Genomic DNA, 17,571 nt, shown 5'->3' on the forward strand with positions numbered 1-17,571 from the left:
GTCGGTAGTATAGCAGTTGTTTTCACTTGTTCCGTTAATTGACAGCGTTTGTTATTTTTTATGGACTTTCCGCTTTTAAATTGACGAATACTTTACCCTACCGTCCTTTGAATACTCTTCTCACACTGATCTTTTATTGAAGTAAAAATAATATATTGATAAACATCAGTCGCATAGCTTGATCTATGTTATAACAAAAGATTTAATCCCCCATAAGCGATCGAGGGGAAGAATTTGAAGAATAGATAAACAACCTATCAAAATGAGTAGCTGTCGTTTAAGTTATGTTACTTTTTTGTATACTATGTTATGCTCCCAAGTAAAGAATAGACAAACGAATACTTGATTAGCATAAACAAATGTTTCCTAAATCACTAATTTTTCTCTCTTTTGACATTTTTCTCTAAATCTATATCATTGTAAAATAATTACATTGCCACACACGTTCCAGCTTATTGATTACTTTCGTCTATAATAGAGTAAAATATGCACTTGTACTTGAAGAAGTTATCAAAGGTTCCAGGATTATAAATTAGTACACCAGACGCGCGTTTCGTCTACATAAAACTCATCATTGACGCTCATATCAAAATATTTATAAAGCCAAACAAGTACAAAGTTCAAGAGCATTGAGGAGAGACAGGATATCATACTTATTTCTGTATTTTTAGATAATTGTTGATTTCCTCACCAAATAACCAGGATTACTTCATTATTTATTTTATTGAAGGGTTCTTGGAATACTTACATGTATAAAGGATTCTGAGAATACTTTATATGTTTAATGTAAATGACAACAGAACAATGGAGTCGTCTAAAATTGTGTTGAAGGTAATATTTATATATGAATAATTATGTATTTAGTTTGTTTTTGTTTATAGATATGGCAATAAAAATTCAATAGTATTATTGACAGTGTATAAATTACAGTTTAAATTGAAAACACTGCCTTTATGTTCCTAATACCGTAAGAACAATCCCTATTCCTTTTTCGCGAATTTGACCTACCGAACTATACTATTTACCGTATGTTAAATTAAATGAGCAACCCGACAGGATCGGCTTGATGATAAGTGTTTATTTCTCTTTGTTGTGTACTATTGTTTGTCTGTTTGTTTTTTTTCTTTTGTAGCCATGTTTGATTTTTTATAAAGAAGTTGAAATGTCCATCTGGTATCTTTCATTCCTCTTTTAAAGCTGGAAATTTAAAACAAGGAAGGATGTCTCTCATTCAAATCAAATATTAACCTTCTTAGCTACGACAGAAAAAAATCTGTTACACTCAATACTGACACAGCATATTGCATGCCCTCGAAAATTTAAAAAAGGAGCAAATGGTCACGAATTAAACCACAATCTATCGTCGCCAATTGAGTATGGCCAATAATCTTCAAAAGCATTGAATAACTTATCTTTACAAATTTTTATATTAAAAAGTAAAAAGTAAAAATTTGAAGTCATATAAGGTCGTCTTCTCTTATGAGAAAGATAAATAAGATGATTAAAGCTGTTAAATTTTATACTTGATCATCATTTATGTACGTTTCGGCAATAAAGTTTATCGATAGTTAGGTTGAAGGAATTCCTAAAGGCACCTATTGTGCCCGTTTAGAAGCAGTCATGCTGATTTACTGTGACAAATCAAGGTCAATAAACGACCCGTCGATATTGATGAATTCAACAACACCTACCGTTTGTTATCTTGTTTTCGTGAAATAAGTATAGATATACTGCCGAAATTTTATCAAAGAACTTACTTTAAATAAAGCGAATATCAACAGCGAAAAAAATAACTGTTGATTCCTAGATTTAGATAAATTAGTTTTACACAAGAATTTCAGCACAAATACATACGAAAAAATGACAATTATTTTGAGTTTCAATCCACTAAATCTTAATCTAAATTACCTTTTTTTTCTAAGTTTTGCTGTATCCATAGAAAACGTATGCAGACGGTATACTCATTTTTACGGTGATGTTGTTTCCCGAGCCCGTTGATTTAAATATATACGTTAGGGTAAACTTATCGTTTTTTAAAGTTAACTTATTCTAATAGGTTACCAAGACGACTTTGTAACGGGATCTTTTCGATATGATTTTATCGGTGTGAATATTGATTTTGTTAATAATATATCAAAATCAAACTAGATATTGTTGATATGCACTGATGATGATAATAATAATAGCGACGAAGACTATGATGACGACAATAATCACGACGACGACAACGATGATGATGATGGTGATAATGAATATGATGATGATGATGATGATGATGATGATGATGATGATGATGATGATGATGATGATGATGATGATGATGATGATGATGATGATGATGATGATGATGATGATGATGATGATGATGATGATGATGATGATGATGATGATGATGATGATGATGATGATGATGATGATGATGATGATAATTTTACATTATTTTAGGTTACTGTGATTATACACTTCATTTTAATTGTGTGGTAAGTAATATATCTGATCTTTGCATTTAATTCTTATACTAAGTTATATCAGCGTTTTAAAATACTAAATGATAAATTTGGATAAAAGACTAATACACTTAAACCTTTTCACACTACATTTTGACGAACTCGGAATATTTACTAAATTCTTTTATTAGCGGTGTGGGGAGTATTTTACATGTAAAGCCTTTGAAAGGCTTTGTATGCATAGATATCATGATCTTTATTTAAGATGACAGTTGCTAACTGCTACTACGCCATTTGATATTTCGTGGGGCGCTGTCCAATTGACAATCATACCGCATCTTCATATTATGTGTATTGTACGTTTCCTTTGTATTTGTCTGGTTCTACGCATGCTTTTAAAGTGTCATTGTCAGTATCTTTAACCTTAACAATATTTTAAATTTCTGTACAATATACCAAGTAGATCAGATATCAAGACTGACTGGCACAAAGTCTTTAAGAATAATAACTACTGGATATATGCAATATCTGTTATGAATTTAGCTTATTTATAAAAAAACCTTAAAAAAACAGTTACGCACATTGTTTTTATACTACATATTTATTTTTATTGATGCAGGGCAAGTACAAGCAGCTTTTTACCGGAATCTTACATTTATATGAATTTGTTTGTTTTGCTGATTGGTGTATTGGCCAATGTACATAGTAAATCTGAAGAGGCAGTTTTCTTGGTTTGTTATCTTTCATCATGTGATATGTTTATTAATTAACCGGATGCTGTCATTAAGAGTTTTCGTCATTGTGTTTACGCATTTTTGCATTTTAATATTTTATGCATATCTGATGCGGCAATGACCAAAACGCGAAATTGCAACATCTTTACGTCATACATGTCTTTTTTTCAAATGCTTTTGTGAGTGCAAGCAAATTTTCAAAACCATAAGCTGTTCTAGATGTAAAACACACATAAAGTAATAAAAACAAATAAACTAATATTGTCGTGTATTATTAATTCGTATATTTTAACAAATTTGATTCGTATACACGTTGTTGTTATACTACATTTTTATTTTTATTGATGCAGGGCAAGTACACGCAGCTTTCTACCGGAATCTTATATTTATATGATTTTTTTTTGAGTTGCTGATTAGTGTGTTTGCCAATGTACGTAGTAAATCTGAAGAGGGTAGAGAGAAAACGTCGGATAGCAAAAAAGCATACTGCACAGCAAAAAACCTATTACACGGTTATTTTTAGAATATCTGAAAAACGATATACTTTGATATTGTTAAACGTTTTGAAACAAATGATATCTGTAATCGGCTATTTGACGCAAAAAAATATTCAAATACATAAGATGTAAAAAAAAAGAAAAAAAAAGTAAATGAAATAAAAAATAATATGTTGTTATTGTCTAAGAGACAATATGATATCATTCCAACAAAATCAAATGACGATTTTGATACACATATGATCGGAGATTAATAATATATAACAAATATAGCCTTTTTATGAGGTCAATACAGGATATATCGACCAAGGAAGTATATCGACCTCGTCCTCAGTTAATATACTTCTTTCGGGCCAATATATCCTTGTATCGACCTCATACAAAAGCTATATTTGTAAAGTATTAAACCGCTATTTTGAAGAAAAAAAAACCTTCTAGGAACCCATCAGTACAAAATTATTTCGGGCTAACATATTAAAGCAAGTGGACATTAATTAAACAAAGTGAATGCTGATCATACACATTTAATATATTATTTTCAATAAACTTACACGTTATAGTCGGTATTTTGGTGAGGTTCCTGTTGCCTAATCTTTTAAATGATTGAGTAAAACAAAATTGTTCTAAATAAATAAAAAAATATAATTACAATTCAGTGGTTAAAGTTCTCTTGCTTATGGTTTCAGTTTTTTGTCCTCCATTGCATAACCATTGGACAAGACATGTTATTCATTGGTATATACCAACCTATAGGAGATGCAACATATGAGGTACCCAAGCAACCTAGTAAGTATATTTTTACTAGAGTGCTTGTTCTTTCTTTTCCACAAACACAGATTTTAGGTTAGTCAATATCAGAAATATTAGGCTCTAGTTGAGCAAAGTTAGCTATTTTGTTATGTCATTTTTGTTTTATCCCTTAACGTTTTTGGTCCTTATACCTTCCTGTTAAATATTGAAAAGCGCTTTGACACATCAACTTTATATTTTGTTGTTTTCAATATTTTCGGGATTATCAAATCATACATCGAACTTTGAGGTTTTTTTGAGAGAATAAACACGATTTGCCTCAAAACACAGTAAAGAATTTAGTACGACTTTTTCATCTATATTACGTTTTTAAGTTTCAAGTTTGGGCAATATGTCAAAATTTAAAACAAATGCCCCTAAATATACTGTATTCATTCATACATGTGCTGGAACTGTTCCATTGTTTTGTAAATACTTAGATCTTGGTAGAAGATGCTACTATGCACTCCTAATTTCAAAATAATAAATGTAAAAGTTCTCAATTTTGTGCACCTGTTCTTTAACATGTTTAAAAATGAAATGTAAAACATACTTGTTTGTATACATAAAGATTATTATGTTGCTTTATATTTTAGACACTGTAAAGAATGTGTACAGATTTAGTCTTGGGTATCCTTTTGCCGTAATGATTCCAATCATTTGTAAACAGCACAACCTATGAAAAAAAGCATTCCGGGAATAAACAATCTTACATCAAACTGACCGCCACCAATTCAATACAAAAAACAAAACGCATTGAAAGAGAGGAAAAAGATAATATATCGAAAATAAACTTACAACGCCATTGCTTAAAAAGGAAAAATGACAAACAGACAAATTAAAGTTCACAAGACACAAGATAAAGACTAAGCAACACGAACCCCACTAAAAACTGGGGGTCATCTCCTGTGCTCCGCAAGGGTAAGCAGATCCTGCTCCACATGTGGCACCCGTCGTGTGGCTCATGTTAATACAAATCAGGGAATAAGTCGTATTCGGTAGGTCACATACGTGAAGAGGGATGGGATTGTATATTTTACGACATAAACATATTCGATATCATCTGTGAAACGGATATTCCATAATAATCAACCAAAGCATGATGGCGTCCGTAATGTTTACATGTGATTTTGTCTCAATCGCAATACTTCTTCGATTTACATCGTTTTAAATAGTGTCTTCTCCTTCATGAATCGATTGCCCAACAATAAAAAAGGTTAAAAGACACAAAAAAATACAACCATTATAAAAAGTAATTTGAGAACAAACCTAAGCAGGGAGCCGGGGTAAGATTTTATTTGACAACCCTGTAGTGTCAATGAAATATGAAGAATTAAAAGGTAAGAACGTTCAAATGGATGCATTGTCCGCGCCAGTCAATAATTTTCAATATTAACTCAGATTTTAATACGGAATATCACTCTACTTGCTTGGATATTGGTTTTAAGTTAACAAAACTAGCAGAACTATACATTGAAAGATATGAATGAATGAATATCTAAACTTTGAATTACGTAACATCACATATTGAATATTCTTCTTGAACTGTACATTAGTATATGCATTTTGAACTTGATAATCAAACCAGTCACTGCTTTCCTGATGTACAAAGTGTGGCAAGAAAGACGAGGAAAACCGGTTCAGCTTCCATGTAACATTCCATGGATAGGTATGTTTTGGTGTTGTCAATGTTTAACCGGTTAACCATCGGAATGACCGAATATCGAATACGTTAACCAGTTAACCGGACTTATTTCAATATAAGTAGACTGACATGTTTAATCCCTCCACATTATGTTTGTTTGTGCCTGTCCCAAATCAGGAGCCTGTAATTAAGTGGTTGTCGTTTGTTGATGTGCTACATATTTGTTTTTCGTTTATCATTATTTTTTCCCTAAATTAGGCCGTTAGTTTTCTCATTTGAAATGTTTTACATTCAGGTCATTTCGAGGCCTTTTATAACTGACTATGCGGTATGGGCTTTGTGCATTGTTGAAGGCCATACGGTGACCTATAGTTTAAATGTATGTGTCATTTGGTCTCTATATAGGAGTTGTCTCATTGGCAATCATACCACCTCTTCTTTTTTATATTGATATAAAGGAGTAGGTTCAGTAAGACCCCTTTTTGGCCCCAAAATATATCAGTTTTACAAAATTGTGAAAATGAAAACTTTTACCTATTTATTGGAAAGTAGAATACTTCTGCTACATACATAATATGAGCTGTTTTGATCAATATAATGCACATATATCGGGTACTAGCATCATTAAGTTATGCTAAATTACTAAAATCTTCACAATTTTAGCATTTGAGTTAAATCTTAGACGGTTTTCGTCTTAAATGGAAGTGACCGCATTTTGAACTTGATAATCAAACCAGTCACTGCTTTCCTGATGTACAAAGTGTGGCAAGAAAGACGAGGAAAACCGGTTCAGCTTCCATGTAACATTCCATGGATAGGTATGTTTTGGTGTTGTCAATGTTTAACCGGTTAACCATCGGAATGACCGAATATCGAATACGTTAACCAGTTAACCGGACTTATTTCAATATAAGTAGACTGACATGTTTAATCCCTCCACATTATGTTTGTTTGTGCCTGTCCCAAATCAGGAGCCTGTAATTAAGTGGTTGTCGTTTGTTGATGTGCTACATATTTGTTTTTCGTTTATCATTATTTTTTCCCTAAATTAGGCCGTTAGTTTTCTCATTTGAAATGTTTTACATTCAGGTCATTTCGAGGCCTTTTATAACTGACTATGCGGTATGGGCTTTGTGCATTGTTGAAGGCCATACGGTGACCTATAGTTTAAATGTATGTGTCATTTGGTCTCTATATAGGAGTTGTCTCATTGGCAATCATACCACCTCTTCTTTTTTATATTGATATAAAGGAGTAGGTTCAGTAAGACCCCTTTTTGGCCCCAAAATATATCAGTTTTACAAAATTGTGAAAATGAAAACTTTTACCTATTTATTGGAAAGTAGAATACTTCTGCTACATACATAATATGAGCTGTTTTGATCAATATAATGCACATATATCGGGTACTAGCATCATTAAGTTATGCTAAATTACTAAAATCTTCACAATTTTAGCATTTGAGTTAAATCTTAGACGGTTTTCGTCTTAAATGGAAGTGACCGCATTTGTGTTCATACCTAATACTTAAATGTAAGTTGTAATTGATGGTAAAACGTAACATATATAAAGGTTGAGAATGTATCATTCCAGCGGCATCTGCTCCAACAATAAAGCGGAAGAAAAGATCTTCGAATTCTTCTGAAGCAGATTCGGAAATGGTATGTATTCCATCTTTCTTACATTTCAATTAAACTTTTAGAATTAGAGATTAAAGAAATAACAGACCCAGCTTCTTTCGCCTTATTTTAGACCTATACCTCTAATTTGAAATACATAGTCATCTAAGTACCAGAATCTATTTCAAACGAAAAGATTTTAATTTTGAAATAATCATTCAAGAGCATGCAGTAACTAAATAGACTCTGTAAAACGTTACCAGTGTCTGAGCAGAAAGTTGATGAACTAGGAGTATGTCAAAGAATGTCTCGTCCTTTTTCTAAAAAGTTTCATCGAAAGAATCCAGGACCTTGTTCACAAATAATAAACAATGGTCTTGAAAACAATAACAATCAAAACCAAGGAGTAAACAAAGACTAAAAAAACCAAAGGACATTTACATCGACAGTTATAAATAATAAATAAGAAACAACACGAACTCCACTGAAAACCGGGAGTGAAATCAGGTACTCTGGAAGGGGAAGCATTTCCTGCACCGTATACGGCACCCGTCGTGTTATTTCTTTGTTCAGTTCGGTAATGATGGAAGGTTATTATGACTGAGGAAGAATATCAGTTATTATTTCTGACACACTTTTGTAATAATGGCCAATCAGCTCATGATGGCGACCGTACAATTTCTTGAGTGATGACCTTAATTTGATTGATTCATAGCCCTGTCTTAGCAACTTTTGAGAAAGCAGTATTCGTTCCAGTATAGATTCTGGGTACTGACGTTATTTATTATCTTAATAACGTGTCCTTTTATTTGTCTTTATGAATATAACTGATGCTGTTTGGTCTGCTTTTGATGGTATTCATTTGAAGTGGTTATGTACTTATACATCCCGTCATTGTGTTATTGTTCTATTATAATTTCTGTATTCTTGTATCTAATTTTTTGTTATACGCTTTGTCTATATGCATTTGTGGTATTCTTTGTTACATTCAATATGGCTCTGTACTTTGTTTTATTTCGTTTTATAATTTTTGTTTTCTTGTCTTTCATTTTGGCTAATACGCTTTGTCTATATGCCTTTTTGTGTTTCTTTCTTATATATCGTCGCTGGGCTTCCAAAATGTCGTATATGACTTTTTTGGCTAAAATACTTTTTGACACCTATAGCCTGGGCGGGAGGAAATCTTTGGTATTACAAAATAGCATACAGCTAGACTAATCAAAACGTTTGAAATAAGACATATTACAAAATTGCCGATGTCAGTTGTTTGTAAAGGTTGCTTCCAATATGTTGTATTAAAACTTGAAAATCGTTGTATAATGGCTTTGGGAATACAATAATTGTACATTTCTTTATTTCTGTGAAAATAATTCAAGTTCCCGGATAATCCAGAAATGCTATTTACAAAAATGTTCAAGTTCACATACGACATTTTGGAAGCATGCATTTTGTCAAAATTTTCAATGCCTGTTTGTGAGATATTTTTTTCTTAAAAAATTTGTAAACTACAACATTTTGAAATCCCAGCGACGATATGACGTAGTTATGGACTTAAACATCCCGCCACTATTTTATTTTGCAATGGTCAATGTTTGTCAATATGTTGTTTATTTCTGGAGTGATTAAGATGATAACACAATGTTGACTGCTGTACGCCTATTGATGACATGTTTGCCTATTGTGTCTGTTTGTTGTGTTTGCACATCTTTGTCAATAAAGTGGAGTTTTATGCAACTGTCATACAAGTGAGAGTGTTTTGGACGTATCGATAATAAAGGCGAGTAAACACAAAAGCGTCTTCAATGTTTCGTATGCTTTACTAGAGTCTAAGATATACACAGAGACGTCATCAAGTGACGACGTTGCGGGCCTATTGTTACGTAAAATGGCGGTAAAACGTTAAGCAAATAAAAGAGTATAAAATACTAAACTGAAACTATAACTAATTCACAACATTCTGGGGGCCGCAAAATGCAATTATTGTTCATGTATTGTTCATAAAAAGGGTATTGAAAAAAACCCTTTTAACAATTAAAGTTCATATTTCCAATGGCACCAGTTTCACAATTGGTCTTGTTGTAATCAGTCCATTTGATGTACGAAGTTTGACTGCTCTCACTACTCCATCTTTCCCGGTGATCAAATCTTCTATTACTGCTAGTTTCCACATCATTCTCGGTGAATTGTCCATGATTTGTACGACGGAACCGATTTTCACATGTGCGCTTTGGTCTCCGGCGACGCGATGAAATTCTCTTAATCCGGTGAGGTATTCCATTCTCCATCGTTTTGCAAAGTGTTCAATCAAAGTTACTTTATGATTAAAACGTTTGTTTGCTTCTGTGAAATCTAAATTTAAATTATTGTCCTCTGAATCATAATTGTTCTCTTGTGATAATCTTCTTCCCTGCAGTAGATGTGACGGCGTTAGCGGCTCTGGATCTCGGATGTCGGCTGACACATATGTAATCGGACGATCGTTGATTACACGTTCAATTTCTATCAAAGTTGTTCGTAATACGTCAGAATTTACTTGAGATTTCCGGAGCACTTTTTTCAATGTCGTTTTCGTAATTCCAACTAGTCTCTCCCACCATCCACCGTACCACGGTGCTGCTTTCGGAATAAATTTCCAATTAATCTGAATGTTCATTTCCTTCGGAATATCATGTGAAGCGGAAACAAAGGTTGGTGCATTGTCGGAATACACAGTACTGGGAATTCCTCTCCTACTAACGAATCGTCTAAACGCTAATTTGAATGATTCGATTGTTATATCTGTAACAAGTTCTAGGTGAACGGCACGAATACAAGCACATGTGAATAGGCAAATATACGATTTTGTAACAAGTCCATTATCTTTAACGAATAGTGGTCCAGCGAAATCAACACCAGTTGTCGTAAACGGAATCATATCGGTGACTCTATCCTTTGGTAGCGGAGACGAAATTTGCTGTGGAAATGCTTTTCCGGTCACTTTTCGGCACTTTACACATTTCTGAACGATGTGGTTAACGCATTGTCTAATGGAAGGTATCGAATATGATTGACGGATTTGCGTAATTGTCTGTCCAGCACCAGAATGCAACATCTGCAGGTGCGCGTTCAATATAATTAAGTCCGTAAATTGATTTTTCTTCGGAAGTAACACTGGATATTTCGCGGAGTCGTCTAGCTGTGAATTGTGTATGCGCCCGGCGCATCGAATAACACCTTCTGTATCTATGAACAAGCGCAATTGTCTTACTAACGGTAGATTCTTGTCATGTGACGGGTTTGCGAGTTGCATCTTTTCACTACTGAATTTTTCATTTTGAATATCTGTAATCCATGTATAAGTTGCGCGGTCGATTTCATCTTTCGTAATAACTTTTCCGTGTCTAGCATATTTCCTCAAGTTATACGGTCGCTTACTTTTACATATATTCACAAATTTAAACACATAGCATGTAACTCGTAGGAACTTCTTCAATGACGAGAATCTTGATAGATCGATTATTTTCGAAATTCCATTTAATACAGACGGTTTTATCTTTTCGCTGTCATCTGTCATCTGTTGTCGTTAACAAACGAGTCTCTTGTTTAACTTGTGGGGTCCATGTAGGCCAACTGGTCTCATCCGATATCCATGACGGTCCTTGCATCCACAAAGTCGATTCTTTGAATTGCGTTGATGATATTCCTCGAGTTTGAAGGTCGGCTGGATTTGAGTCTGTTGGTACGTATTTCCAGTCGTAGTGCTGTGTCGTTTCTTTAATTTCTATCACACGATTCTGAACAAATCTTCCAAATGATTTTAAAGACGAAATCCAGTGCAGAACGATCTGACTGTCACTCCATAGTACTGTGCGTTGTGGTTTTAGGGTTTTCGTGAGGTTTTTAGCCATTCGAGCTCCTATTACTGCAGCCATCAATTCTAGCTTTGATAATGTCATTTTTGCGAGCGGAACGATCCGGTTTTTTGCAATTACTAGAGAAGAAGTGTTTCCTTTACATAAGTAGGCACTAGCTCCATAAGCGCGTTGGCTGGCATCAACAAAGACATGTAATGTTATTTTCTCGTTGCTTTCGTTCTCATTTTGATCGTTAAAATAATGTCGTGCGATTTTCGTTTTAACAGTTACATCTCGGATGTCATCTAAAATTTCATACCATGATTTGACTATGTTGCTAGGTAACACCTGGTCCCAATCGTATCCCTCTTTCCATAATGTTTGTATCAGTAGCTTAGCTCTTACAGTCACTGGTCCAAGAATTCCAAGTGGGTCGTAAATTGACGATGATTTACGCAATACTTCTCTCTTTGTCGCTTGTGAATTATCAATACCTATGCGATCTTCATTTAGTTTCGCAAATGTCAATATGTCTGACTTCGCATCCCAACGCATTCCAAGAATTTTCGTCTCGCTATCCTTATCAAGTACGTTTGCCTTTGTAGCTTCGTTGCTAAGTTGATTGCTATTTGACTTCCATGTTCTCAAATTGAATCCTGCATTTGTCATGAGTTCTCTAGATTCTTCAAAGAAATTTAAGGCGGCTTCTTCCGTATTGACACTTGTAAGTACGTTGTCTACATACAAATCACGCTTGAGTATTTCAGCAGTAGCACTTTTAACCGTTGATAAATGTTTCAATAATGTAGCGTTCAGAATAAATGGCGAACATGTCGCTCCGAATAAAATTACCTTGAATCTGTAAGTCTCGAGTCCGCTCTTGGGGTTGCTTGGATCTCTAAGCCAGAAAAATCGGATGGAATCGCGGTCTTCTTCGTCTAGTCCAATCTGTAGGAATGCTTTCTCAATATCAGTTGTTAATGCGTATTTCCCGTAGCGGAATCTTGTAAGTATATCTGTTAACTTATTAAGCTGTGGCGGTGTAGAAGAAAGGCAATCATTTAAGCTGGGTGATTCTGAATCTTGACGACAACTGCAATCATATACTATACGTATCGGTGTAGTCGATGAATCTTTTTTCACTGGGTGGTGCGGAATATAATGCACTCGATTAGTAGTCTCATACGGGGTTTCAACCTTCTCTATGAAACCTCGATTTTCTTGGTCGTTGATAATGTTACCGTATATCTTTAGCATCTCTGGTTCTTTAGCTAGTCTGTTTATCACGTTGTATGTTCTCTTTTTGGCGATCATCGCGTTGCTAGGCAACTCCGGATGTTCCTGTTTCCATTGGAACTTGGCAATGTACCTATTGTCTTTCAAATGAATGTTATTCTCTTGGTAAGTGGTCATTTCTTGTAAGTCCGTTTTCGCTTTTACTTCACTGTCATTTTCTGTTCCTATGGATTCGATTTCCCAAAATTTATGTATTTCACATTCTTCTAGTCTGTGCGGGGTCAAAATATTCATAATCGATGACGTTGATTGATTATTACTGTTAGTGTTCAATTTTATAGGTCCTGATAGCAAGTATCCAACTTTGGACTGTACAGCGGTTGGTCCGGAACCTCTAATTACTCTGTCCCCAACTATATCCCAATAATAATCGGCGCCAACTAAGACTGATATCTCAAAATCCTTGTCCTGTAAAGCTGGGTGGGCTAACTTCAATCCATTTAAATGCGTAAAACTCGACTGGTTCCTTGCGTATGTATGTATCGGATAAGCAATCTGTGGTACTATAAGAACTTCAATAGGGATAAGCGTATTCGTTAGACCTTTTATATAGATAGTAGCAATTGGTAAATTTCTAACCTTCTTGTTGGATTCACCGAAACCGGATATCGTTATCGCTTCTTTCCTATGTGGTCTCAGGTTCAATAAATCGGCCATCTCTTGAGTGATAAAGCTTCGCTGGGCTCCTTCGTCGAATAGTATATTGGCGGTGTTAAAATGTGTCTTGTCATACGTGATAGGTGCTATCGCGGTTTTCAACAATACCTGCGATCTAACCGATGATGTGGATGAATGCATGCTTGCGATTGCGGTATCGGTATCTGGTTTTGATGTACTGCTATCTTTAGACTTGGTATACAAGTGTGTTTCATTCTTTGAACAAATGCTAGTATGGTGTCGTTTATTGCAGTTTTTACATGTTTTATCGGATTTGCAATCGGCAACTCTGTGATTTCCTAAGCAATTGAAACATGCCTGTTTTTCCTTAACAATTCGTTTTCGATCTTCAATTTCCATGACATTTTTACAAGCTAATGGGGCGTGAACTCCTTGACAAAAGATGCACGGCTTCTTGGTTATGTCTCTTTTCCCTTTCTGATTTGCGTAGTTGCGATTTGTACCCGTAAAGAATGCTGATGTGGGTGTGTAATTTGGCTCTATATCATCCCCGTTTACCGACTGACCCGCTTCCTTAATCGTAATCTCATGTTGAATAGCTTGCCGTAACGACGGCAAGTTCCAGTGGTCGCCTCCGTGGGCACGTACCATGTTTTCTCGTATATTCCCAGGTAGTTTATTTAATATTATGGGCACTAAAAGGCTTCCGAACGACTCGTGAGACTCCCCTATACTTTCAAGGCCACGGATGTAGTTTTCCATGCTGTCGTAGAATTTTTTCAAATGTGTAATATTTGACGTTGGACTAGGAAGGCTGATTAAACTCTGCATGTATGTTTGTATTATCTTGTGTGGTTGACCGAATCTTTGTTTCAGTACATGTAATGCTTGTCCGTAATTTGTGTTAGTTATTTGTAGACCTGCTATGCATTGGGTGGCTTCTCCGAACAGTTGAGATTTCAAATAATTAAATTTCTGTACATCGTTTAAAGACAGGTTATCGTGTACGGCAGCACTAAACGAATCCCAAAAGGGTTGCCATTCTAACATATTCCCGCCGAACGTTGGTAAATTTAACTTGGGAAGTTTGTGGTACATGCTGGAGTTTGAAAAAACGGACGCTGATGTATTTGCGTGCATGAAACTGGGCTGTGGCTGACTTTCTTGATGATTCGTGAAATTAATAAACTCGTGTGCATTTGGGTTTAGCAATGACTTACTTGACTGTTTGTCTGTGATTTCTGATTCCTTAACGATTTTTGAAAGTTTGGTTACAGCCATTTCTATGTCATACGTGTATCTGTCGGCTTCCTCTATTTCTTCGCTCACTTCCTCTTCTGATAATTCCTCCACAATTTTCTCGTTCAGTTGGTCGATCGTTTCCTGCTTCTTAGCAATAAGTCCTCGAATGGTAGAAAGTTCGCTAACGTCATATTCCTGCAAAAGTTCTTCGGAACTCGGTTCCACTTTCTTTAGCAGCTTTGTAAGAACTCCCCGATGTCCAGCTCGTCTGGTCTTCATCTTCGTTGTCGCGGTACTCATCTTTCGTATTCTTCTGTTTTTGTCACGGCAGCAATGTTTTGGACGTATCGATAATAAAGGCGAGTAAACACAAAAGCGTCTTCAATGTTTCGTATGCTTTACTAGAGTCTAAGATATACAAAGAGACGTCGTCAAGTGACGACGTTGCGAGCCTATTGTTACGTAAAATGGCGGTAAAACGTTGAGGAAATAAAAGAGTATAAAATACTAAACTGAAACTATAACTAATTCACAACAGAGAGGTTTAGCTAGCTATAACCATATTAAATCCACCTTTTTCTACATAAGAAATAGCCTGTACCAAGTCAGGAATATGACAGTTGTTTTCCATTCGTTTGATGTTTTTGGGCTTTTGGTTTTGCTATTTGATTAGGGAGTTTCCTTTTTGAATTTTCTTCGGAGTTTTTTTTATGAGTGTATTTTTTATATATGATGTGTTTTCATCGGTTTTATTTTGTAATCCGGGTTTGTTTTCTCTCAATCGATTAATGACTTTCGATCAGCGGTATGCTACTGTTGCCTTTATTTGATATAGTTTACTTAATTTGTAGGAGACGGATCTAGTTGCAGGCATTATCACGGTCTTGACAGATCAGCTGAAAGGTGTTTTGATAGAACAACTACGCGATTGGTAAAGGAAAACAGTCGCTTGTCATCGAGATTAATGATGATACCATAGTGTATTAATTTTTCTAACGAATCTGTCCATCTGACAATATTAAGTCTATTGAAAATAATGTTCTCCTTGCAATAATAATAATAAAAAAAGTACTAGCTTTCCGTAACGGCTTACACCACTTTACTTATGATTGTTCTTTTGTATAACATTGTATAATGTTAATATTCGCGTTCGTGAAAAATGTAAATGATAAAGTCCTGTCATTCAATTTACGATTATACAAATATTTTAATTATCCTGCATGTAGTTCATCCTCATGATTATGATACGGATAATTATAGAATAACTAACCGAAGAATTTAAAAAGAGAAAAGTATTCAACGAGTGACCGAACAGCACACTAATTCACAAAAGCGTGTAGCGCATGAGTTAATTATCAGTGTTAATTGGTCACGAGTTGAATATCTTTCGATATTTGTTATTCTTTTTATTACATTGGGAAATGTCTTTTCGTTTTAAATAAAAGTAGAAAATGTAAGGAAGTATAGTTATCATAGGTACCAGGATTATAATTTAGTACGCCAGACGTGCGTTTCGTCTACATGAGACTCATCAGTGACGCTCATATCAAAATATTTATAAAGCCAAACAAGTACAAAGTTGAAGAGCATTGAGGATTCAAAATTCCAAAAAGTTGTGCCAAATACGGCTAAGGTAATCTAAGCATGGGATAAGAAAATCCTTAGTTTTTCGAAAATTCAAAGGTTTGTACAGAGGAAATTTATAAAATGACCACATTATTGATACTCATGTCAACACCAAAGTGACTACTGGGCTGGTGATACCCTCGGGGACGAAACGTCCACCAGCAGTGGCATCGACCCAGTGTTTTAAAAAGATATCAAAGGTATCAGGATTATAATTTAGTACGCCAGAAGTGCGTTTCGTCTACATAAGACTCATCAGTGACGCTCATATCAAAATATTTATAAAGCCAAACAAGTACAAAGTTGAAGAGCATTGAGGATTCAAAATTCCAAAAAGTTGTGCCAAATACGGCTAAGGTAATCTTAGTATTTCGAAAATTCAAAGTTTTAAGTATATCTTTTCCTACGCATTCACGATTTGTTTTGATCCGACTTTATCGTCTTAAAGATAAACAGTGTCAGTGGTTCCTACAGGTTTAAAAAAAAAAGTGAATAAGGGTGGGTGAGTCCGTTGCAAAAGGTTCGACTTGCACTAGTACACCATGCGATGGAACAAAAAATATTTGCTATGCAGGAGAATCGTAATTTTTTGTCTGCTGCTGAATAATGATGGGTTCTTAAGGCATACACACGTTTCTTTAGTTAACCTGTTTTATAGTGATGTTAATAGATGATAACGCAATGTTGACTGCTGTACCCCTTTTGGGTCATTTTTACCTGTTGTGTCTGTTTTACGCATCGTTGTCAGTATAATGGAATTTAATGCGACTGTCATACAAGTGAGAGTTTTATCTAGCTATAAAACCACGTTCAATCACCCATTTTCTACATAAGAAATGCCTGTACCAAGTCAGTAATATGACAGTTGTTATTCATTTATTCATGTGATTGAGCTTTTAATTTTGACATTTAATTAGAGACTTTCCTTTTTGAAATTTCTTCGGAGTACAGCATTTTTATGAATTACTTTTTACGCTAGCACGTTGATATGATAAATACTTAATTTACTGAATCAGTCTTGCGTACTATTCGAAAGCACTGACATTGTGAGTACTAGTATATATACAAGTGTGGTCCCATGAAATACACGGAAATCAATAACTGTTTACTGTGACAAATGTTATTTTCCTACTTTGAATGATTCCACATTTTGTCATGCCGTGAACTTCATAGCTTACTTTACAAAATTGATTGTGCTCTTTGCCGGAAGCCGTATATTTTGGGG

The 17,571-nt window shown here is 34.8% G+C and overlaps 1 protein-coding gene across 1 annotated transcript; it reads left to right on the top strand.

Annotated features, from left to right (window-relative positions):
• Nucleotides 1–680: 680 nt before the first annotated feature.
• Nucleotides 681–15,822, top strand: LOC139500913 (type-1 angiotensin II receptor-associated protein-like). Its single transcript, XM_071289814.1, has 8 exons — nt 681–831; nt 2,446–2,480; nt 3,067–3,178; nt 4,365–4,464; nt 5,064–5,097; nt 6,024–6,136; nt 7,706–7,773; nt 15,572–15,822. The coding sequence occupies exons 1-8, from the start codon at nt 778–780 to the stop codon at nt 15,653–15,655; spliced, it is 600 nt and encodes a 199-aa protein (XP_071145915.1). The 5' UTR covers nt 681–777; the 3' UTR covers nt 15,656–15,822.
• The last annotated feature ends 1,749 nt before the right edge of the window (nt 15,823–17,571 follow it).

This window comes from Mytilus edulis, chromosome 13 (genome assembly GCF_963676685.1).
Source record: "Mytilus edulis chromosome 13, xbMytEdul2.2, whole genome shotgun sequence".
NCBI lineage: Eukaryota > Metazoa > Mollusca > Bivalvia > Mytilida > Mytilidae > Mytilus > Mytilus edulis.

What these genes read in the sequence shown, in the direction of transcription:
- LOC139500913 (XM_071289814.1), top strand. Translation starts at nt 778, where the DNA reads ATGTTTAATGTAAATGACAACAGAACAATGGAGTCGTCTAAAATTGTG. An exon ending in CGTCTAAAATTGTGTTGAAG is followed by an intron (nt 832 to 2,445) that starts GTAATATTTATA and finishes ACATTATTTTAG; the next exon opens with GTTACTGTGATTATACACTT. An exon ending in ATGTAACATTCCATGGATAG is followed by an intron (nt 6,137 to 7,705) that starts GTATGTTTTGGT and finishes GTATCATTCCAG; the next exon opens with CGGCATCTGCTCCAACAATA.